The following is a 23,073-nucleotide window of genomic DNA, read 5'->3' as shown; positions in this document are numbered from 1 at the left end:
TATCTAAGAAAAACGGAGGATCCAAATTCCACGTTTCAGATTTTAAATTCCATCAGCTGCAAATCGAACCATGGGATTTGTGAAGCAAAATTTCATGACCAAAAAACTCGCATAGTTCGAGTTATTGTCTTGTATTCCATAACTCCATATTTTGGCAGATCACACCTAAGCCTTCCATATCCATAAATTTGAGCCATGGAAACACATCATAGTTCTTGAGAAAAGAAATGTCACTTGCTAGTTGCTACCTCTCTTCATCAATCAAAATTTCCTCTATAAATATTTATTTAAAGGTACATGTCAATGCAGACAAATTAAAGTGCTTTGGATATTCTCTAACAAAACATTATTAGATAACACAAAGCATGACTCCAGAATTCTTTTTTCTATATTAAAATAAAACACTCTTTGTTTACCAAAAAAATAGCTCACTACTCTTCACTGTTGTCTTTATCACTAGATCAATGGTAAAGAAGAATAAATCAATTCGGTGTAAGATAGCAAGACGTACGTGCGTGCGTATAAAAGGCCATTAATTTAGTCTTTTTTATTAATTATTAACTACTAATATAAAAATCAAAAGTAAAGTGATGTATTGAAGTGTTGAAGACAGTGCAATTTCTCTTGTTATTCAGTTGCTGTGTTCTCAGTTCTCACTAACTACTCTCTGTGTGTCTCTTCAAGACTTCAACTGCGCATTCTCTCTCTTCTCTCTCTCTCTCTCTCTCTCTCTCTCTCTCTCTCTCTCTCTCTCTCTCTCTCTCTCTCTCTCTCTCTCTCTCTCTCTCTCTCTCTAGTCTCTTTTCTTTCTGCTATTCAACTTCATAGTTCATACTTCATACATTGACTCTACTAGACTACTGCATTCTCTTCCAGTCCCTCAGTTCTCTCACATTTTCATCTAGTTCTCTCTCTCTCTCTCTCTCAAGCTGCTGTTCTTTTTTATCCATCATTAGCAACAAGGTTTTTGAGGAAGAGAAGAGTTACAAGCTGTGTCAGAGATCATGGAAGCTTCTAAGCCAGAAGAGATAAACCACCCACCAATGGACCAGCTTCAAGGCTTGGAGTACTGTATAGACTCAAACCCATCTTGGGGTATGCAAAGCTTTCACCTTTCCTCAACTACATTTTCAGTTTCAGTTTCTGTGACCATTTTGGTTTTCCGTGACAGTCATATATTTGCTTCTAAACTGTTAACAGTGGAGTCAATAGCTCTTGGTTTCCAGCATTATATTCTGGCCTTAGGAACTGCTGTCATGATTCCTTCATTTCTTGTGCCTCTGATGGGAGGAAGTGATGTAAGCCATTCCATGCTTCCAACTCCTTTTTCTTTCTGCATCTTCAAAACTTCATTTTTTGTATTTCTTCTGAGAAGAACTTGTGTGCTTGGGCACATTTTTTCCATGCTTCAGTTGCACTTACAACTACTCATTCTCATTTTTAATGTTAAAAAAGTGTATATTAGTTAAAAGAACCGAATGAATAGTTATAAATACATTTTAAAATATGCTTTACAGGCTTTTCTTATTCTGAATTTCTGATGATATTATTTGATATTAGGAAATCCCTAGGAAGTAAAGTTTTTTCTTTCTTTTTTGTCCAGCTTTTGATTGTATTGAAATTATATATTTGGATTTTGTCATCATTTGCTAAATCAAAATTGACTGAATGAGCTGGTTGGGCCCCACAGAAGAGAAAATTTTGTATAGACTGAAAATGAAATTACCTTGGCTTATTTTTCTTCTGCATTGGCCTAAATGGGGGAATTGATGTTTCATACAACGGTTCAGGATGATAAAGTTAGGGTGGTTCAGACACTGCTTTTTGTTGAAGGGATTAATACATTGCTACAGACACTCTTTGGAACCCGGTTACCAACAGTGGTAGGAGGATCTTATGCATACATGGTCCCCATTATATCTATAATCCATGATTCATCACTTATGAAGATACAGGACCCTCATTTGGTTTGTACATTTCTCTACTCTTTGGTCATAATGTTTTTCCCTTAAGTTCATTTATAAGTTGATGGTCCTCTTTATTATGTTGAAATTATATCTTAGTTCCTTTAAAATGTGAGTTTAATCATTCAAATTTGAAATTTGCCTTGAATATATCATGTCTATGCTCCATGTCTGCATAAATTAATGCTCTTTCATTGATTTCCAGAGATTTCTTAACACAATGAGAGCAGTCCAAGGTGCAATGATAGTAGCATCAAGTATACAAATTATTTTGGGTTTTAGCCAATTATGGGCCATTTGTTCTAGGTAGATAAAAATTCTTCCATTTGAAATGCATAGATATTCTTGCATTTGAAGAATGAAGCTTTGATATCATTACTGTATTATCCTTCCCCTTTTCTTTCAGGTTTTTCAGTCCACTTGGAATGGCTCCAGTGATTGCATTAGTTGGTTTTGGATTATTTGACCGAGGTTTCCCTGTGGTATATATATATAACAATAACTCATATGTCAACAGTACTTGTTATCTGACTATACAAGAAATTTATGACTGTCTCTTTCTGTCTAACATTGTTTGTTGTTTTGAATCTTCTTTCAGGTTGGACATTGTGTTGAGATTGGAATTCCCATGTTAGTTCTGTTTGTAGTCTTCTCTCAGGTACTACTCAAATTCAACTTCATTATGTCAATGTAGAGTATTTTCTATACATTCGAATTTGGTAAAGTATAATAATTGTGTTACAATATTTTCATTATGCAGTACTTGAAAAGCTTCCATACAAGACAAATACCAATACTAGAGAGGTTTGCACTACTTATATCAACCACCATCATTTGGGCATATGCACATCTCTTAACAGCAAGTGGAGCATACAAACACCGCCCGGAACTAACCCAACATAATTGCAGAACAGACAGAGCCAATCTTATTTCTTCTGCTCCATGGTTAGTGCATAAAACATCTCTCCCACATTTGAATAGTTGCAATGAGAAGCTTGATGAGCAATTGCCATTAACTCTTGAACATTGTTTCTTGCAGGATAAAGATCCCATACCCTCTTGAGTGGGGTGCTCCTACATTCAATGTTGGTCATGCTTTTGCAATGACGGCTGCAGTTTTAGTCTCCTTAATTGAGGTACTGTATTTAAAGATGACAGTTCATACCGAAATTCAATTCTAACAATTTATATTAATACGTCAATTCGTGTTCCTCATTTGTAGTTAAAGTTTGTGATTTATGTTCTACTAAAGCTTTATGGTGTCTTGGAATTTCTAATATCATGTTCATATTCTGTATCAATACTTGAGCTTCATAGTTGACTAACTAAATTAGGAAAAACCTTTCACAGTCAACTGGGGCATACAAAGGTGCATCAAGACTGGCAAGTGCAACACCACCTCCTTCACATGTTCTAAGCCGTGGTATTGGCTGGCAGGGAATTGGAATACTGCTAAATGGACTTTTTGGAACAGCAACTGGTTCATCAGTTTCTGTGTAAGTGCAATTCTTCATGTTCCTAGTTTCCAGTTTCACTATTATAGGACACAAATTTGATTCTCCTAGGATCATGACAGAGAGAATGTGGGACTCCTTGGAAGCACTCGCGTTGGAAGTCGAAGGGTCATTCAAATTTCAGCTGGCTTTATGATATTCTTCTCAATGTTAGGTGAGTAGTAAACTGTGGGGCAACATTAGTCTTAACTAAATTTACTTTGACAGTTTATTTCATGATTTTTACTTACAAAGCACAATATACCTCTTCAGGAAAATTTGGAGCTTTCTTTGCATCAATACCCTTACCTATTTTTGCAGCTGCACACTGCATTCTATTTGGTCTTGTAGGTGAGTATAAGCTATAACCGTTTAATTCATTTCACCTTCGATTTCATTGGAGTCTATCTATGCTTCATTCGTCTATCTTTTGATGACAATTGCTCTTTGCATGTTTCAGCTTCTGTGGGACTATCATTTCTGCAGTTCACTAACATGAACTCATTGAGGAACCTCTTTATTACTGGTGTTGCCCTTTTCTTAGGACTTTCCATTCCTGAGTATTTCAGAGAATACACTGCCAAGGCCCTTCATGGACCTACTCATACAAAGGCTAGATGGGTGAGTCTGTTTTTCCATCCATATTATTATATTAGCCATTAGGATTCAATTATTTGAAAGTGTATAAATTATATTAAAAATTGTCCAGAGACTTGAAAATTTGAAAGTTGTCTTCTCAAAACATTAACTAAGTGCTATCATGGTGATATATTGACATGAACTAAATATTGTCATGAAGATTTCTGTTCTAGCTATGCATCTTCTGCTTCTATTTATGATGGCTTGTGCTTGACACAACCTAAAAGCATGTCATTCTTTATGAGAAATGTTACTAATTCCCATTCCTTTGTTTTTGTATTTTTTCAGTTTAATGATTTCCTTAATACTATATTCTTCTCTTCACCAAGTGTTGCATTGATTATTGCTGCGTTCTTGGACAACACACTTGATTACAAGGATAGTGGAAAGGATAGAGGAATGCCATGGTGGGCCAAGTTTAGATCATTCAAAGGAGATACCAGGAACGAAGAATTCTACACCCTCCCTTTCAACCTCAACCGGTTTTTCCCTCCATCTTAAGAAGAAAGTTCTATCTTAAAGGAAGATGTAAAAGGAAAAGCATCATTCCCAGATGGTTGTATATGTTTTGGTGTGACAATTGTGTATTACTGAAAATTTTTGTGAAGAAAATTATTGTCAGTTTATCTTAGACCTCTTTCTCACCTATTTTGGAAAGAGTTGTTAAAGCAAGTCAAGAAGATTGAAATGATAAACTACTAGTTCGAATTAAGTTTTAAATTAGCAAACATTAAAAGATTAACTTGGATAAAATTCTGAGAGAAATTCTGTATTAGCACTCTACACTCATTAAAGCTAAAAAGCTAAAAAAATAAAAAAATAAAATCCAATAAGCCATCCTATATCAGTCTTAAAAGTATTTCATTTTTAACATTTTTTTTAATTTATAATTTAAGCAAATCAGCTTCTTGCTTGACTGTGATCTATTGGAATTTACTGTCAAAAACTTTTAACAAAAAGAAACTGTAAAAGCTTTAAATTTTCAGTCTTTGACTGGTAAAAAGACTTCCTTGAACCAAGTAAAGTTCTTGTAAGAAGGTACTATTAATATGGGTTGGAAAAAAAAAAGGTATTCATTTTGTTATAGTTTCAAGTATAAATGAATGTGAATTAGCTTTGATGAAATACATCTAATTATCTACTATTTTGCAGTTATTCCTTTGTTTATAAAGAACCTTGGATTCTGTGTGTGCAGCTTGAGGTGTGTTTGACTTGTAACTTGAATCTTTGGAAGTTGGAGCTAAGAAAGAAAGAAAAGATAGCAGTGGTAATGTATGGTTTCAGTGCCAATCAAGAACTGCTAATATGTTCTGTCTCTGTTGAGAAGCAGCTTTAGCTTTACCCTATCTGTGTCTGTCTTCTTCTGTATATCATGTCCTTTTTTGTATTTATGTGATAAATCACAGTGGATAGGGATGCCATATTGATAATCATATAATAATGGATTCTCATTCATCTAAATTGCCTCATCTGGTTACTGGTGATTATAATTTCTCCAGTGATTATCAATATTTTTAGTCTCTTTTGCCAATTATTTAATGTGTTTGGACTATCGTTGGTAATCGAATGTTTATATAAAATTGATTTTGCAAAATTGATTTTGATCAAAAGTGAGTTGGTATTAACGTAGTTTATATTTAGTATTTTTTATTTAAAATAAATTATAATAAATTAAATATTATTTAGATTATATTATTTAAAATCACTTTTAGATATAAAATTACAGAAAAAAAAAAAAACATGAATTTAAATAACTATTTTATGTAATCTTATAATTTTAGTTTAGATATTTAAATAAATTTTAATATATTTTTTAATACTCTTAATACTCTTTAGTACTCTAATAGAATTAATAAATTTTAATATTTTTTAATCACTCATATGACTTTTAACACATGACAATGGTACTAAACTATTATTAATCTAGTTAAGATTGATTCAGGTGAAAGAATATGTGAAGGGGAACACAAATTTACTAGTGGAGTTTACACATACACTCTTGGCACCTAGGATGTCTATAAATGCTTTTGCCATAACCCTTTGTTCCAAGCTTCTGAGCTTCCTGGATCATCTTCTTTATTCTATCTTTGAAATTATTCCATCCTATGGTCTCATTCTCAGATAAAATTGACGATAACCTCTTCTTGTTCGGCCGCAATGTAGGAGCGTGACCGTTGCCATAGTAGGTTCTTAGTCCAGACACTAGTGATGAAAGTTGGCTACCAGAGTCGGTCATAGCAAAAACATCAGCACTTGCACATGCAATGAAATCCAATGCAGCCAACTGCATTACATAATCAAAATTATATTCTTAGGCATTATAATTCAAAATTTAATTGTCAACCACTTCCAAATAAACAATTCAGCTCATAGATTGTGTTTGTGCTAATATATGAATTTACCTGAGAAGAAAAATTTCTAAAAGGTGCTAGTTCAGTAGGTGTGAGCAGATTCTCTTTTGTGATCACATTGGGATAAAGTCTAGTGAATGGATCCATTCTTGATGTTCCTCCATAAATTTGTGAACTAGCCAAATAAATGTATGTACTACGTTTGAAACCAAGACCTGCTAGAACAAGACCTGCTTCTTCTGGGGTCAACGGACATCTTCCCAATTTTCTCAAATCCGCCGCAGAAATAAAGCTACAAACATCATAGTAATACATGTCATAAGAATGCTAAACAAGGATTTTTATCAAACAGAAATATTTTGTGTATTCATTTTGCCACGTATACGAGACCAAATAAATATGTACAAATAACTTAATTCCTTCAGAACCAACATAATATGCAAACAAAAGCATATGATAGGATCATGCATACGTCGAATTCTTCAAGCGCTGAAGGAGCAGAGGAAAATGGCTTTCTCTGTAAGCTTGAAGTTCTTTTCTCTCATTTTCGCCACCTCCAAATTCACAAAGTGAATAGGCTACCATATCTATTTCAAATCTCAAGTGCAAAGCAAGGTATTTGGTTGAGCCTCTAGCATATTCATGGCTCTCCTTCTCAATGAACTTCCCTAGCAACTGAGTGTCTAGCATACTTGGTGGAGTACTATATTTTCTGATCCTTTTGATTAATAGTGACCCAGCTTGCTGAATTTTTTGTGCAAATTTCAAAGCATGGAAATTGCATTTGCATCTTAACCTCTGCAGTTGTTTCAAACATATATAAAGTCATACATTTATAATACTTTTTAGCATCTTAACGATAAATAAGGTTGCTTTATGACCTGAATATCAAAAGGCAGTGGATCAAAACCAAGTCTGTTTCCATATCCTAGGAAGTGAACAAATCCATTTTTCAACAGAATAGGAAGGACAATTTTGATATAGTCAGCAGAAGTAGCCTCTTTTGGAAGATCTGCATCTGTAATCTGAAATGCAAAATATTTAGAATCATAAAAGTTGCAATTAGTCTTCTCTAAGTGCAATGAGATTATTAGATAAGATAATAGACCTGGCTACCAATAGCATTTAAATCTTGTGATTTCATATTAGGTGGAAGTTCCTTCACTATTCTAATATCATCCTTCAGAATATTCATGAAATAGTCCTCCTGGTATATGTCACCAAACTGGCTGCATTTATTTACCCCATTTTTTCAATTAAACAAATTTGGTTTGATGAAAATATAAAACAAACTTTTCAGCTATTATTCTGATAAACAAATTTTACCTTGGATCCTTCCATACATTGCTATAGAGAAACTTTGGCATGACCAGAGTTGCATTAAGGAGTGATGCCACAGCAACAACATTGCAAATCTGTAATCACTATAGTAGTCTCGTTACTTACATCATTGTTATAACATTTTAACCATAGGCTTATTTTATTATTATCTAAAATGACACAACATTATCTAGGTGCCAATACTTACAGCAACTCGTTGTTGATTAAGGCCACCATTTGCACTTACTGATATGTAGCCATTACTTTTCACAATGTTCCCTGCCACAGATTGTAAACTATGTTAAGTCTTATTTGATGTTAAGAGATTAAACTATATTAAATATTCATCCTAATTACCTGGATTATGTTTAACATTTTTATCTGCACATGGTTTCCATAAAGATGCCTGCTGATATGGTTCAGCCCATAAATTGGATGGCTCTTGCTTGAACTCTTTCTATTAATAAATTAAAGTCAGCATCATAATACACTAATGAATTATTAATTTTGACAATTATCTAACAAGAAATACCAATCAGAAATTTTTATACAAACCTCAGCAAGAGCACTGCCAGCCATGTTTAGAAGTCGATCATACATTTGAATTGGCGATTGCTTCATGTCGATGTTGGAATCTTTAACCTTATTCCATCAAATTAAATGCGTAGCAATTACAAACAAGTATCAATGCAAAATATCACATTATTTATTTTAGTTGCACTAGTTAACCTTAAATTACTCTGCTCTATTTGAAAATTCAAGAAGGGTGTTGAGAAGCATGCATGGATGATTTGCTTATACCTGAAGAAACGCACTTGAATTATTTGATGATGTAGTGGGTTGAGGATTTTCAAACTCAAAGAAAGAGATGAAAAAGGAATCAATGAGGAAGAGGCAACCCAATAATGCAAGAACAACAACAATGGTCTTGATGTGCTTTTGTAGCCACAAGTGCTTTTTCCCAACATAGATTCCCCTACAAGAATAATAATTATACTTTGAAGAATCACTTCTCAGCCCATAATGATGAAGCAACAAAGTTTTTTTCACCCTCTTCCATGAAGGAAGAATATCACAACTGCTTGTTATCCTGTGATCTTTCATTATAACACTATACCCTCAAACAATTCAGCTCAAAATAGCTAAGACATTGATATTAGCAAGTGTACTCTAATAAAACATGCATGCAACTAAAAGTTCGTTTCTGTGGTTTGTTATTCTTATAGTTTCTAAAACCAAACTATGAATAATCCAATAGAAAAGGAACAAATAAAGGTTAGTTCTTCCTTGTATGAATTCAAAGTGAAGCGAAGAAGTAGAAGTAGGTGATGTAGATATATAGTTAAGTAAGAAAAAAGTAGAAAGAGTGAAATCCAAGCGAGTGATGAAGACTCAACCATATATGCATTACCTTACGGCACAAGAATCCCAACAATAAGAACAGCTACTTCCTACCAAACTCAACCAGCGTTGGGGTGTAGGTACACCTTCCTGCAAGCCTTCCAATTCCATCTCTGCAGAAATCCAAACAATCACAGCACTCTTAGCGACAATATAATTTTTTCCTTCTCCGTTTTTCTATTCTGGACTTTTAATTTCGTTCGTTCCAACATGGCTTTGTTTGTTTACGTTAGTTGTGTGATTTGGTTGCCACAGAACCTCATGTTTCCTATAAAGCCGTTGTACTAGTATGGCTAATAACTTGGTGTATATATATACATATAAAACTACGTTAAGTGCATACAAACAAATCAATAATTATTGTTACGTCTAGATCATTTTTTATTAGCAATAATATAGGTTCATTTGTAATTAATTTTATAATAAAAATATATAAAGAGTACATAATACTTTATAATAAAAATATATAAAGAGTACATATACTATGTAACTACTTAACAACTATATATTTATATATGAATATATATTGTTTAATTTATCATAAATTTTGAAAAGTAAGCATATTTGATCATTAAGTAAATTTGTTCATTACAGATTTTATTAAAAATATCTTTCTCGTAATTTCACTACTAATTTGTAATATACATGTGATTAGTTTTTCTTTGTCGTTTATATTTTTGTAGTTAAATGATAAACACATGGAATAGAGAGTTGTTAGACTTGGATCTTAGATTTGCAAAATTGTTACCTTTTCTGTTGAGGTCAAACTTGCATCAACTTAAATTATTTGTATTAAAGTGAATATACACATTAAATTTTTTTTAAATAATATTTGTTTGTTTATTACGTCGTAATTGCTTAACCCTATTCTTTCCTTGTAGATTAGATTCCGTGTAAACCAATCAAACAGTCTGTAAAACTTGAAAATACTAAATAGACTAGGTGACCACTCGCTTTTAATTAAAGCACATTAATGGAATTCTCATTGTCATAGATTTATGGACAAAATAAAAGCATAGTTTAGACTTTGGATTTTGGATAAAATAGGCTAAATTTTAATTACATATTGTATAAATATAATTAGTCATTTTAATATATATTTTTATAATTAAAATTTAAAATATATTATTTTTTAAATTATATATTTTATAAATATATAATTAATCGTATTATAATATATATTTATTTATTATTTTTTATTTTAAAAAAATTCAAATTTTAAATTTTTTGTCATTTTAAAAGGTCATATTTTATATTAATTTTTTTAATATAAAGAATTTTGGTAATGATTCTTTAGATATTAATAAGTCAAAGGATAATTTTAATTAAATTTTTAGAAATTATTTATTGTTCTATTTTAAATTCATAAGTTTATAAGTCACAAAAAATTGATAAGTTTATAAAAATGTAGATTTTCTGGAATTTAAACTAAAACACAAAAATTGGATATCTATTCTTATTCGTTTTAATTTTTTTGATATTTTATTTAAATCCAAATGGAGAGTATTTTTTTATTGACAATATAATTTTAAAGTTAATAACTTAAAATAGTAAATGTCAATAATCTATACCAGTACTAAATCGAATTAAACTGATTCAATTTACTATATATGAGCTGTTCAATAATAAATCGAATTAGGTCAATTCGATTTACTACTGAAAAGACTGATTCGAACTAGGTCAATTGACTTATATAGATATATGCATAAAACTTAACGTAACAATTTTTGTTTTGAGGGATTCATATAATTTTGAGATGCCTTTAGTTTAGTTTTGGATTTTACATTTTTACCCCATTTATAGCATTAGCCATGTTAGATTGTTACATACCATATAATAAGGCATTACAAATTGCTTCAACAATTTTTTGCTCCTCCTAATGCTACTACTACTAAGAATATGCCATTGAACTATTCTCCTATGTGGCACATCATTTGATATCTCTATGTGAAAGTTAGCCCTATTGTGCAATATAATCTTAGTCAATAAATTAAAACCCCATAAATTCCTCGTGTTTTGTTTCTGGTCTGTCATTACCAGTCACAAGTTCTCATAAAAGAAGAATAGTGAGCATTAAAAGAGAAAACCAAAATCAATCCAAAAGCTAAAGGGATGTAAATTAAGGGTCCCAAGTAATTAAGCAAATGAAACCAAAACAATGGGCAAGAAGTTAGTCAAAATCTCCCTGTTAAGAGTCATTATTAATGATGTGTAAGCAGTAGCAACTACTGTAATAATTTAGTTTTGGGCAAACACCACCGCAATGTGATGTCACTACCTGCTCATTATGATTGCTACAAAGAAATGTGGTGTAAGCTTTGGTATCATTCAATAAAATCTTTTAGGAGAACCCACTCCCGAGACTAATTATTGTAGAGGAATAGTTCAAACTTCAAAGTTATACAGTAGTCATTTTTGTGGACTATACTATGTATATAATAGATGTATCTTAGTTCTTAGATTGGTCATTTTCTTGTGTTTTTTAAACAATTTGCTCATGCTAATAATTGTATACATTATTAAATTTACTAAAATATATATAAAACACTTATACATAAAAATTAAAAAGTAGAACATTATTCAACAAAAAGCTGATATGCATGTTATAAGAAATTGATCTGAATAAAGGGTCAAATTGACCTAATCATATAACGTATTTAAGAATATATTCTGTAGACGTTAAAAATGATAAAAGTGAAAAAATATGGTTACTTTTTTTTTTTAACCCTTTATTGTTTTTTATTCACATTTCAATCAAGCACACCTAATAATTGTGATTAACTGTGTCTAGGAGGTGTGAAGAAAAAAATGGGAAAATGACAAAGAAAAAAATAGAAAATAGGGAGAAAAAAAATAAAAAGAAAGAAAGGGGAAGACAGAAAGGAAAGGGAGGTGGAAAAAAAGGAGAGCTGGAATCACATGGACTTGTCTTTCTCTTGCTGGGTCCTCCATCCTCTTCTCTTTGTTCACACCTTTACCATTCTCTTCCTCTTCTTCTTCCTCTCAACCCACTCTTAGATTCCTCTTTTCTTTCTATTTCTCTCTCTTCCTCCATGGCTGAGGATAAGGTACTTCCCCATTAACCAAAAACTGCTTTTTTTAATTCTTTTATTTTTCCATTGCCGTTGTTGATGTGCTGATTGTTTGGTTTCTGAGAAAATCTGGGTGACCCTTGAATGGGAGAGTTACAAAATCTTCTCTTTTTGTTTAAGGGATGAGGCTAAGATGATCTAGGATGTGTGATTTTTGTTTCTCTGTTTCTCTTTTTGGGTTTCCTTAGCGTCAGAGGGAAAGTTAGGGTTTGTTCTTTTTGGGGAAATTTGATTTTTGTGCTAAAAAAATTTGGCCTTTGAGCTTAACAGAGAAGACCATTCAGCTTATTTTCGTCTTGATCTATGCTTTTCAGTGAAGTTTCATCTCTATTTTTTTTTTTTTTTACTTTCTCTTTTTTCTGGAGAGAAGTTTTCTGAGCTCGTTCTGTGATGCGTTAGGGATTTATTTGATGTTGAAACTCATGTCCGAGTCGGATCATGTTTCTTACATTGATGGTGGGGTTTCAACGTCTTTTTTTAATTTATTTTTCATATGTTATGATTCCAAATCTGGATTACTTTCTGTATATACCATCCCTTATGATTTCTATTTCTGATTAACTTGTGTCATTCCTTTTTTCACTCTTGTGCTAGTTGTTGCATTGCATCTTGCTTATTTTAGCAGCATAGTATGTTTTCTTCCTTGAGTTGCTTCTTACTTTCGATATTTGCAGTAGAAGTTTGTCCTGTGGGCTTGCTGCTACTATATTCCTTGTCATCCCCTTCTTTAGCAGCTTATTACCATAACAGAATATCTGCAATACCATACTGATGTTTCTACTTTCTACCGGGTTATTTACTAATGTTAATGAAACTTCCCTTTTAGGTTAAGGTTATTGAGTTGCGTTGTTGAAATGTGGTGGTTCATTTGTGGAATCACTTTGTGTGTTTGATATTCTGTCAAGTGGTTGTTTATATCTTCCTTGTGACACCTAATCATTTTGAAGCATTTAGTAATCGTTCAAGATTCTAACATTCCTTATACCATTGTTGATGTCGCAATTTGAACAGGAGATGTCTACCTCTGTTGTCAACGGGAATGATTCTCTCACTGGACACATCATATCTACAACTATTGGAGGCAAAAATGGCGAGCCCAAACAGGTATTGTCTTTGTGAATCCATTCCACTGGTAATATGGCATGTATCGGGATTTAATGATTTCTTATTTACTGATGCTTGTAGACTATTAGCTACATGGCCGAGCGTGTTGTAGGAACTGGATCATTTGGAATTGTTTTTCAGGTATGCTAATACCATGCTCATAACTGTTGCTGTTTCCACCTATTTTCTATCATGCTGATGGTTTTTTCCCTCTTAGGCGAAATGCTTGGAAACTGGAGAGGCAGTGGCCATTAAGAAGGTTTTACAAGACCGAAGATACAAGAATCGTGAGCTACAGCTAATGCGTGTGATGAATCATCCAAATGTGATCTCCCTGAAGCATTGTTTCTTTTCCACAACAAGTACAGATGAACTTTTTCTTAATTTGGTGATGGAATATGTTCCAGAATCCATGTATCGGGTCTTAAAGCATTATAGTAATGCTAATCAAAGAATGCCCATTATCTATGTAAAACTTTACATGTACCAGGTATGCTTAAGAATTTTGGTGATTTGTTAACACCTCTTGATTTCATTCTCTTTGCCTAATAAAAGTTTGTGGTGGGCCTGCAGATTTTCAGGGGCTTGGCTTATATACACACGGTTCCTCGAGTTTGCCACAGAGATTTGAAGCCTCAAAATATACTGGTTTGTCTATATCTCTTTGCTGAATATATAAAGATCATAATTATTTCTCATAATTCTTCCTGGCTTCTGATGCTGTTATCTGTATTATCCAGGTTGATCCTCTTACCCACCAAGTTAAGCTATGTGATTTTGGAAGTGCAAAAGTGCTAGTATGTTGGCCCCTTCATTTTACATAATACACTTAGTTTGTTCTTTGTTGTGCATGCATAATTTTTTGTAGTATTGATTCAGTATAGAATATATCTTGATATGATGGTATCCTGGCTTCTTAATAGTGAAGACCAGCATTGCATTCTGTTTTTACTTTCTAAGCATCCAAAATATTTTGTAGCAATATTATCACTCATCTTGCAGTATTCAGGATCATGCTTTTTCTGCCTAATAGACTTTTCTTTGTTGTGTGGAAGTTCCTTGTGTTAACCTTGGGTCTTTATATTCTGATCAGGTTAAAGGTGAAGCTAACATATCATACATATGCTCACGTTTCTATCGAGCTCCAGAGCTTATATTTGGTGCCACAGAGTATACTACCTCAATTGATATTTGGTCAGCTGGCTGTGTCCTTGCTGAACTGCTTTTGGGTCAGGTTTGTGTCAAGGCTTTGTTTTCATTATTATTCCTTCAAAAATGTACTGTGAGCGATATGATTTTTCTTTTATTATCTACCATCCATCTGACAGAATTTCAACTTTTGCAGCCACTATTCCCAGGTGAAAATGCAGTGTGCCAGCTTGTACATATTATACAGGTGCAACTGGTGTTGGTAATTTTAGATTATTTCTGATATCATGTCAATTTTGCCATCACAAGTTAACTCTAAAATTTTGATTGCAGGTGCTTGGCACACCCACTCGAGAGGAAGTACGTTGTATGAACCCGAATTACAATGACTTCAGGTTTCCACAGATCAAAGCACATCCATGGCACAAGGTCTTATACTTTCCACCTCTTTTCTGACACTTCAATTTTCTGATGTTGAGATAAGTTGAGTAGATTGAAAATATTCCTGGTCATTCTAACACTTCAAGAAATTGTTTTCAGATATTCCACAAAAAGATGCCTCCGGAAGCTATAGATCTTGCCTCCCGGCTTTTGCAGTATTCCCCTAGTCTCCGGTGCACTGCGGTGAGTGTGATTGGCTAGCTTTTTTGTTTTCTATCATCTATTCAGACTCATCTATTAAATTAGTATTTTTATGTGTATATCAGTTTGTATTTTGTTGGAATTGGATCATTAATGGTTGTTCTTTGGGAAAAATAACCTAGAAATCTGATGAGGATCTTTTCTGTTATGCAGCTAGAAGCATGTGCACATCCTTTCTTTGATGAACTCCGAGAACCTAATGCCCGCCTGCCAAATGGTCGCCCATTCCCACCTCTATTTGACTTCAAACAGGAAGTAAGTTCTCAATAATTTTCTTGGTAGATGTGTAATCTAGCAGTAACTAATTGGTTCAAAATAATTAAATTTTGCAACGTGTTTACAGAAGTCTAGAATCCATAGAAGGGTCCATATATCCAAGTGTGCTTTTTTTTTTGGGTGTTTTCTTTATTTCTTTAACAACTGTTTGGGTAGTCTGAATTTTCAACACATTGCTCTTTGTCAAAATTCAGCCAAACCAATCAACCATCCAAATTGTTGCTGTTATTGACTGTGATTATTATATAACTCCCTAAAACAAAATTGATGAACAAATTTGTGACTCTCCCTTTACAGCTGTCTGGGGCGTCTCCAGAGCTCATCAATAAGTTGATACCGGATCACTTGAAGCGGCAAATAGGGCTACAGTTTTCTCCCATGGAAGGATCTTGATGTAAGCTCCAAGGGCAATGTTGTATACTAGTTCAACGAGTTAACGAAAAAGTGGCGCCATTATTTTTTGTCTAGATTACCAATGTTCTGTGGCATGGGCAGTGTAATTCCATGCCAAACCCGGACTGAGACTTGGGGGTGCTGGATGGCTGCAAGTTGATCCATCAGTATATCATCATATATGTATACCCCTTGGAATCTACTGTTGCTTAATCTGGTGGGTCTTCAGTGTCCCCAGGCAAAAGCAAATAGCCTTATCCCTTTGCATGTTTTTATTGTAAACGTCTTAAATGTCTTAGTAATAGTTTTGGCCTCAAATGGGGTCAGAAATGCTTCTGAGGGGAAAACTAAACCCTTTTCTTCTGGAATGGAATGTTGGTCCTTTTTCTGATGGTTGGTGGTAAGGTGGATATGTTGGGTTTTTTTGGGTTTAGTTTTTCCCCAGAGTTCAAATGTTAATATGTCGCTGATGTGCAACGTTGCAGACTAGTTCCTTGTTTAAATGTAATGTGCTTTATGTTTCTCTTCAATGTTGTCTTTTAGTTATTCTGCCATTTTGTTTCCATAAGCTGAATTACAAGTTTTACATCTCTCGAATAGTTTTTATATATAGTTTTATAAGTGAGGCAATATTCACTGAATCAAATTTTGGGGTTAACTTCATTCAATCTCAATTCTGAGATACTTTTGGATATGGTATGCAGAAAGTTTAAATGGAACATAAAGTGTAATTTTAAGGGCAATTTACGAAAATAAAACATTTGGCTTCCAAAATCACGGAAATACAATTTTTGGGAAGATTAATCTCTACATACAAGTGTTTTGCATTTACAAGTTTTACAAGTCTGAACGAAACCCACCCATTAAATGCGCTTCTTGTTACGTGCCTTTCTAACAGAATTTTAAATCAATTCAAATCAATCAACGCACAAATATATAACTTTCATTTTTCAAAAGATTTCGTTTCTTTTTTCGAGTTTTTTGCCAAATTTGTTGGATCTCCTTCATGCGTTCTCTCTTTGCTTCGTTTTTTTCGATTTTCATGGTTTTTGAAATCAAGCTTTGAAATCGTTTTGAAGATAATGGAACTTCAGAAATACACCCAAACGATTACATAAATACACCCAAACGGTTACAGAAATATACCCAAACGATTACAGAAAGGATTACAGAAATACACCCAAAAGATTTAAGAAATACACCCAAAACAGGAGAAGACAGTATATTTCTTCTTGAAATCTTTTAATGGTTAAGGATGAGGCACATGGCAGAGACAATCTAGAAGAAAAACCTAGAAGAACAATCTAGAAGAAAAACCTAGAAGAACAGTAAAACAGTACCTTGAATAATGTTTCTTCCTTTTTTGGTGATTTTTGATGGAGATTTGTATCTTTTTTTTTTCTTGATTTCTTCTACTCTTCGCGAGGAGTTGGAACGTTTCTGCAGAATCGTAGTAGTTTGTTTTGAATGTCCCTTGAATCTTGATGGTTTGCGTTTTGATTGAGGAAGAAGACGAAAAGTGAATGTTGAAGGAGCGCATGTTTTTTTTTTTTTTGGACTTGGAGCAACTTGTATAACTTGTAAGCCAAAAAGACTTGTATGTGTAGCAGACCTCTTTTTGGGAAATGTTTCACGGATTTGAAATACACGTAAACTTCTGGAGGGGTTTTAAGGTTTACATAAATTTGTAGAAAGTTGTATTTTTGTATCCAAACTGAAAAAGTTGTATTTTCGTAATTTTAAAAGTCAAATATTTTATTTTTATAAATTGTCCTAATTTTAATGCACTGATAAAAATATTTTACACATGTTAAATTATATTTGTTTTTTGAATGATTATTTTTGTTAACATAGGGATGTATCTTGTAAAATTATCTTACACTAACAGTGAATTAAAAATAAATTCAAATATAAATTAGTGGATGGCTTTAGGAGTTTTTTTCCTAAATTTTTTATATAAAATTATAATTGTTATTAATTATACTATGGTTGATAAACAATTATGTAAAAGTTTGCGATAATAGTATTGGTTTGCTAGCAGTCAACGACGCCGTTTGAAGAGCTGTTTCTTGAGCTGTGAGACTCGCAAACTATTAAATTTCGCGCTTCGAGAGAGCATTACTCTGCCGCGCACTCACTTCACTACTTTCATCTACACCGTCCATTCGCCATCATCATCACAAACAGAGAAACTAAACGGTCCTAACTAACCCATACAACAGAATCACGTGACTAACTGCAGGGAATCATAGCCAGCAGAGTTAAGCACTGTTGTTAAACACCTAAACCAAAACGAGACCATGGGACAATCACTGTCATCTCACAAATCTCGAGCTGTTTTCCTGGTCTTACGTTCGTTCTTCATTTTAATCATTTCACTACTTCACTTAGATTTTATTTATTTATTTTTTATATAGTTTTGTTTTTTTTTCCTTAGTGTACTTTTTCATTTTCTTTTTGTCGTAATAATAAAATTGCTTCGTCCTTTTCAACTTCGTTTCCCTCGAGGCAGCAATGAACGACTTTCCAAAAGGGGTTTGCTTGCTTTTATGCTTGTGTGCGCTTTGGCATTGAAGCTTTGTTTGGTAGAAAAGTTTAAAGGAGTCAGAAGAGAAAGTTCCCAGTTAAAAAAGTTCCAAACTTTTTCAGCTCCCAGAATTTGATTCGGTTTTTCTGTTTCATGGAAGGTGTCAAGTTGGTTGCTTGGTTCTTCTCCTTGTTTATTTTGTGTTCGATGCCATTGGTTGTTGAGGGCACTGACAGCCTTCTCTCTCCAAAGGGTGTCAACTATGAAGGTTTTGTTTTGTTTTGGCATTTCCCATTTCTCACTATTGCTTACTATTCTAGCTTTGCTTTCTTCAAGTGTTGCTTACTTAGTTCACTACTTTGGTGTTATTTAGTTGCTGCTTTGATGTCCATGAAGAATAAAATGAACGATGAATTGCACGTCTTGAATGGCTGGGATATTAATTCGGTTGACCCTTGCACTTGGAACATGGTTGGTTGCTCTGCCGAGGGTTATGTCATTTCCCTGTAAGTGTTCCTAATTTCTCTTGCTCAACGTTGCTTCCTTTTGGTTTTATGGGAAAAAAAATGTGAAAGATCTTACTTGTTAGCATTTTCATGTGTTTTCTCTGTCTTTCTAATACCATCCACTCTATTCTAATGATACTGATCTTTGTTGCTGGTGGTAACTTTCTGCTTTTGGCAGGGAAATGGCTAGTGCTGGTTTATCTGGAACTCTTTCGTCAGGAATTGGAAATTTGAGCCATCTCCGAACATTGTGAGTGTCTCTCTTATTCTCCACATAAATGGCCTATACTTTTCAAACTTAATGGTGAATTGTGGTGTATTGTTGACTCAGCAGTATCTGAAAGATGCCTTGTTTATTATGCTTTTTGTTCATAAATAGTCATAATAGTCTTCCACTAATTTTTAATAGATGCCAAACAACGGTAGGAGAAAGGTAAGTAGTCATAAAATACAATGAACTCATCATATGACTAAGTGAGTTTTTTCATTGCTGAAATTAGGTTACTGCAGAACAATCAGTTATCTGGTCCTATCCCGGCTGAAATAGGCAAGTTGTCAGAGCTTCAAACTCTAGACCTTTCCGGTAACCAGTTTGTTGGAGAAATTCCTAGTTCTTTGGGCTTATTGTCTCAACTAAGTTACTTGTGAGTGTGTCTTAACAAATAGATAGATGATGATGTTATTTTAACCCTGTTCTTTTTGTTCCCCTTAAATTTTAATTTTATTCATTAGTGTTTCTCTAACTCCATGGTTCCTAATTCAATCATGCCAAGCTTTTCAGGCGGCTCAGCAAAAATAATCTATCTGGACAGATCCCTCCACTTGTTGCTAACTTGACAGGCCTTTCATTCTTGTATATCCTCTACTCTATGAAACTTTGTAATACCTTTACCTCCTCAATCAGTCAAGTACAGTTCCATAACCTTATCTTGTTTGTAGGGACTTGTCATTTAATAATCTCAGTGGTCCCACTCCAAAAATTTTGGCCAAAGGTTACAGGTGAGTTCTTTAATTGTATTAGATTTTTTGCCTAGATATGCAACAGCTAAATTCTGATTATCCTATTAAAAAGAATAAACACTTGTAGCACTTTTTTTTTTTAAATTTCCTTTAATCATGCATTAACTGACACTATACTTCTTTTATCATAATAGTATTTCAGGAAATAACTTCCTTTGTACATCTCCTTCGGAACATTGTATGGACATTTCAAAACCACTAAATGGTAATACATTTAACTTTTATTTATTAAAACCCAACTATCAGTGGACTATGTTACAGATAATGATTCAATTACAGATACAGGATCATCTCAGAAAGTCAAGAGTCATCACCAAAGGGTGATTTCTGTTGTTGTTGGCATCAGTTGCACATTTATAATTTCAGTGATGCTTGTGTGTTGGTTGCATTGGTACAGATCACGCATCCTCTATACATCTTATGGTACCTCCTTAAATGAACTTCATTACCTTTTTTATTGCTTCTAGATATGAACATATTCTGACAATATGTTATAATTGACATCTGAAGTGGAGCAAGATTGTGAATTTGATATTGGCCATTTGAAGAGGTTCACCTTCCGTGAACTACAAATTGCTACTGGAAATTTCAGTCAAAAGAACATCCTTGGACAAGGAGGCTTTGGCATTGTCTACAAAGGATGCCTTACAAACAAAATGCTGGTGGCAGTGAAGAGGCTGAAGGATCCCAATTACACCGGAGAAATGCAATTTCAAACTGAAGTTGAGATGATCGGCTTGGCTGTGCATCGTAACCTTTTGCGTCTCTATGGATTTTGTATGACTCCAGATGAAAGGTTACTTGTTTATCCCTACATGCCTAATGGCAGTGTTGCTGATCGCTTGAGAGGTTTGTTTCATATTAAGTCTTATCATTTGTTATTCCTCCTATCTTATAGTTAAAACAATGTGTCTCAAAATTAATGTCAATTACTGATTCCATTACATGGGGAAACAAGAAACAGTGATTCTCCTTGTATAGTTGGTAGTTAGAGGCCTAAATCTTATGTATTGGTGCTACCTCCTAAATCAGTGAAAATTCTTCATTAATTTGTTTGTTCTTTTATTAACTTGTGATATGTTTAGTGTTTGATGGATTTTATCTTTTCCCTTGTTCCGAAGCAGACACATGCCGAGAAAAGCCATCTCTGGACTGGAACAGGCGAATGCGAGTTGCTGTTGGCGCTGCACGCGGGCTTCTGTATTTACACGAGCAGTGCAACCCTAAAATAATCCACAGAGATGTTAAGGCTGCAAACATTTTGCTAGACGAAAGTTTTGAAGCTGTGGTGGGGGATTTTGGCCTTGCTAAGCTGTTGGATCAAAGGGATTCGCATGTCACCACCGCCGTGCGCGGTACAGTAGGCCACATTGCCCCGGAGTATCTCTCCACTGGACAGTCTTCTGAGAAAACAGATGTTTTTGGATTTGGCATATTACTTCTGGAGCTCATAACAGGACAAAAGGCACTAGATGCTGGGAATGGTCAAGTACAAAAGGGAATGATTCTTGATTGGGTAAGTAACAAGTAAATTTTTTCAAATGTTTTGTAGCTTCACAACCAAGTAATCTTAAAATCAATGCAACATGTCATTATTGCTCAATTCTAGTTTCATGTAATCCATTTTTTTTTCCATCATTGAGTAACTTTGAGTAATGTGTACTGGCCTGAATTCCTGAAGGTTAAGACATTATTTGAGGAGAAGCGGCTAGAAGTGTTAGTTGATAGGGATCTAAGGGGATGCTTTGATCCAGTTGAGCTAGAAATGGCAGTGGAGTTGTCTTTACAGTGCACTCAGTCACTTCCGAGTCTGCGGCCGAAGATGTCGGAAGTCTTGAAGATTCTAGAAGGCCTGGTTGGGCAGTCGGCGCAGCCGGAGGAGTCACAAGGAGGGTCTAACTTATATGAAGAAAGAGCATGCAGTTTCTCCCAAAACTATAGTGATGTTCATGAAGAACCTTCCTTTGTTATTGAAGCCATTGAGCTTTCTGGTCCTCGGTGACAATAAAGTGTACTTTATTCCATTTTGTAAATGAATTTTGCATTTTATGAATAATTGAATATAGAAACGTACATAGAAATATATTTATTTCCCATGCTCTCTATTCTTAACTAGAGCTGGGTCCATATGATCACAAGTTATTGCATTTAGTACGAATTTTCACGAGTTATTCGAGTGAATCTCTGATATGTTGAGGTATTGTACAATTATATGTCATATATCAAATTAAATAGTATGAGGAAACTCGGGCCATACGGTTTGCTACGTTATCAACAAGGATTCTGGATTCTATTAATTTCTGCCAATTTTTGTTTATGACTGTGTTAATAAAAGTGTCTTTGTAGATGTGTCTAATAAAAATGTTTTTTTTATAACGGTATCTAATGGAATTGTTTCTATAAATGTATCTTCTGAATGTATCTCCTTGTACATATGTTTAAAAACAATGAACTTTTCAACCTAATGTACCTACCACATTGGATTTTCAAAAATCAATCAGCTAGTCATTATATATTTATATATGTATAAGTGATTTAGTTACTAATTTTGTATGTATACATAACATGATTATTGTATTTTATTTTTGCATTTTTTATGATAAAAGCATCCGCTCATTTTTTTGGATATGTAAATTTTATGTGTTATGCATGACTATAAAAGTAGGTGGTGCTAGTTCTGAACTATGAAGTAAAGAAAATAGACTATCTGATTTTTTTATTAAAAAATTAAGAAAACAAATCTGACAGTTCGATTTGTGTGGGAGGAAAAATTGAAGGGTCCAATTTGTATTTTTAATTTTTTTTTATTTTGAAAACAAAAATCGGATGGTCCGATTTTAATATTAAATTTTTTTTAATTGTCTAAAACATAAATCCGACGGTCCGATTTGTGTGCTGCAAATTTTTTTAATTTTTTAAACACAAATTGAAAAGTCCGATTTACTCTTGATACCATAACTGCGTAAAACACCCGTACACTTCATAACTGCGTCTTACACTATTCTCCCTTCTATATCTAAATTAAAAAGTGTAAAAGCATTTTTACCTTCCGACGGAATACATAAATTATATTTCTATAATAAGATTTGACCCTACAATCTTATGTATAACAAGATCAAATCAATGTTAGACTAATCCGAGTAGCTTCTAATGATAAATTATTAGCAAAGCTAAATCATAGGTCATTAACGACATG

The 23,073-nt window shown here is 33.6% G+C and overlaps 4 protein-coding genes across 7 annotated transcripts; 3 read left to right on the top strand and 1 right to left on the bottom strand.

The window, feature by feature from the left end:
- Positions 1–599: 599 nt before the first annotated feature.
- On the top strand, positions 600–4,861 carry LOC112783484 (nucleobase-ascorbate transporter 2). Of its 2 annotated transcripts, none has more exons than XM_025826450.3 (13): positions 600–1,095; positions 1,201–1,298; positions 1,791–1,967; positions 2,170–2,270; positions 2,371–2,446; positions 2,563–2,622; positions 2,725–2,909; positions 3,004–3,100; positions 3,315–3,460; positions 3,541–3,632; positions 3,731–3,808; positions 3,918–4,078; positions 4,385–4,861. In XM_025826450.3, the coding sequence occupies exons 1-13, from the start codon at positions 1,005–1,007 to the stop codon at positions 4,595–4,597; spliced, it is 1,575 nt and encodes a 524-aa protein (XP_025682235.1). In that variant the 5' UTR covers positions 600–1,004; the 3' UTR covers positions 4,598–4,861. The 2 variants fall into 2 exon arrangements, with proteins under 2 accessions (XP_025682235.1, XP_025682237.1); XM_025826452.3 differs by having other exon boundaries at positions 960–1,095; positions 1,172–1,298.
- Positions 4,862–5,982: 1,121 nt separating this feature from the next.
- On the bottom strand, positions 5,983–9,076 carry LOC112783482 (O-fucosyltransferase 8). The gene is made up of 10 exons (XM_025826448.3): positions 8,569–9,076; positions 8,323–8,409; positions 8,125–8,224; positions 7,976–8,046; positions 7,774–7,862; positions 7,556–7,676; positions 7,329–7,472; positions 6,920–7,245; positions 6,499–6,739; positions 5,983–6,380 (listed from the first exon to the last, which is right to left on the bottom strand). The coding sequence occupies exons 1-10, from the start codon at positions 8,869–8,871 to the stop codon at positions 6,072–6,074; spliced, it is 1,791 nt and encodes a 596-aa protein (XP_025682233.1). The 5' UTR covers positions 8,872–9,076; the 3' UTR covers positions 5,983–6,071.
- Positions 9,077–11,984: 2,908 nt separating this feature from the next.
- Positions 11,985–16,354, top strand: LOC112783491 (shaggy-related protein kinase eta). The gene is made up of 12 exons (XM_025826461.3): positions 11,985–12,236; positions 13,272–13,364; positions 13,446–13,505; positions 13,582–13,854; positions 13,938–14,012; positions 14,105–14,161; positions 14,458–14,598; positions 14,710–14,760; positions 14,847–14,942; positions 15,054–15,137; positions 15,309–15,410; positions 15,729–16,354. Exons 1-12 carry the CDS (start codon positions 11,985–11,987, stop codon positions 15,822–15,824), a joined length of 1,380 nt encoding a protein of 459 aa, XP_025682246.2. The 3' UTR covers positions 15,825–16,354.
- Positions 16,355–18,087: 1,733 nt separating this feature from the next.
- On the top strand, positions 18,088–22,155 carry LOC112783480 (probable LRR receptor-like serine/threonine-protein kinase At5g45780). Of its 3 annotated transcripts, XM_072231597.1 has the most exons (12): positions 18,127–18,176; positions 18,337–18,619; positions 18,725–18,857; positions 19,036–19,107; positions 19,358–19,501; positions 19,639–19,710; positions 19,797–19,856; positions 20,012–20,082; positions 20,157–20,300; positions 20,388–20,726; positions 21,002–21,393; positions 21,559–22,155. In XM_072231597.1, exons 2-12 carry the CDS (start codon positions 18,505–18,507, stop codon positions 21,877–21,879), a joined length of 1,863 nt encoding a protein of 620 aa, XP_072087698.1. In that variant the 5' UTR covers positions 18,127–18,176; positions 18,337–18,504; the 3' UTR covers positions 21,880–22,155. The 3 variants fall into 3 exon arrangements, with proteins under 3 accessions (XP_025682232.1, XP_025682231.1, XP_072087698.1); XM_025826447.3 differs by having other exon boundaries at positions 18,088–18,619; positions 20,163–20,300; XM_025826446.3 differs by having other exon boundaries at positions 18,088–18,619.
- Positions 22,156–23,073: the final 918 nt, after the last annotated feature.

Source organism: Arachis hypogaea, chromosome 20 (assembly GCF_003086295.3).
Source record: "Arachis hypogaea cultivar Tifrunner chromosome 20, arahy.Tifrunner.gnm2.J5K5, whole genome shotgun sequence".
NCBI classification, from domain to species: Eukaryota; Viridiplantae; Streptophyta; class Magnoliopsida; order Fabales; family Fabaceae; genus Arachis; species Arachis hypogaea.
This window is presented reverse-complemented; position numbering and strand designations above follow the sequence as displayed.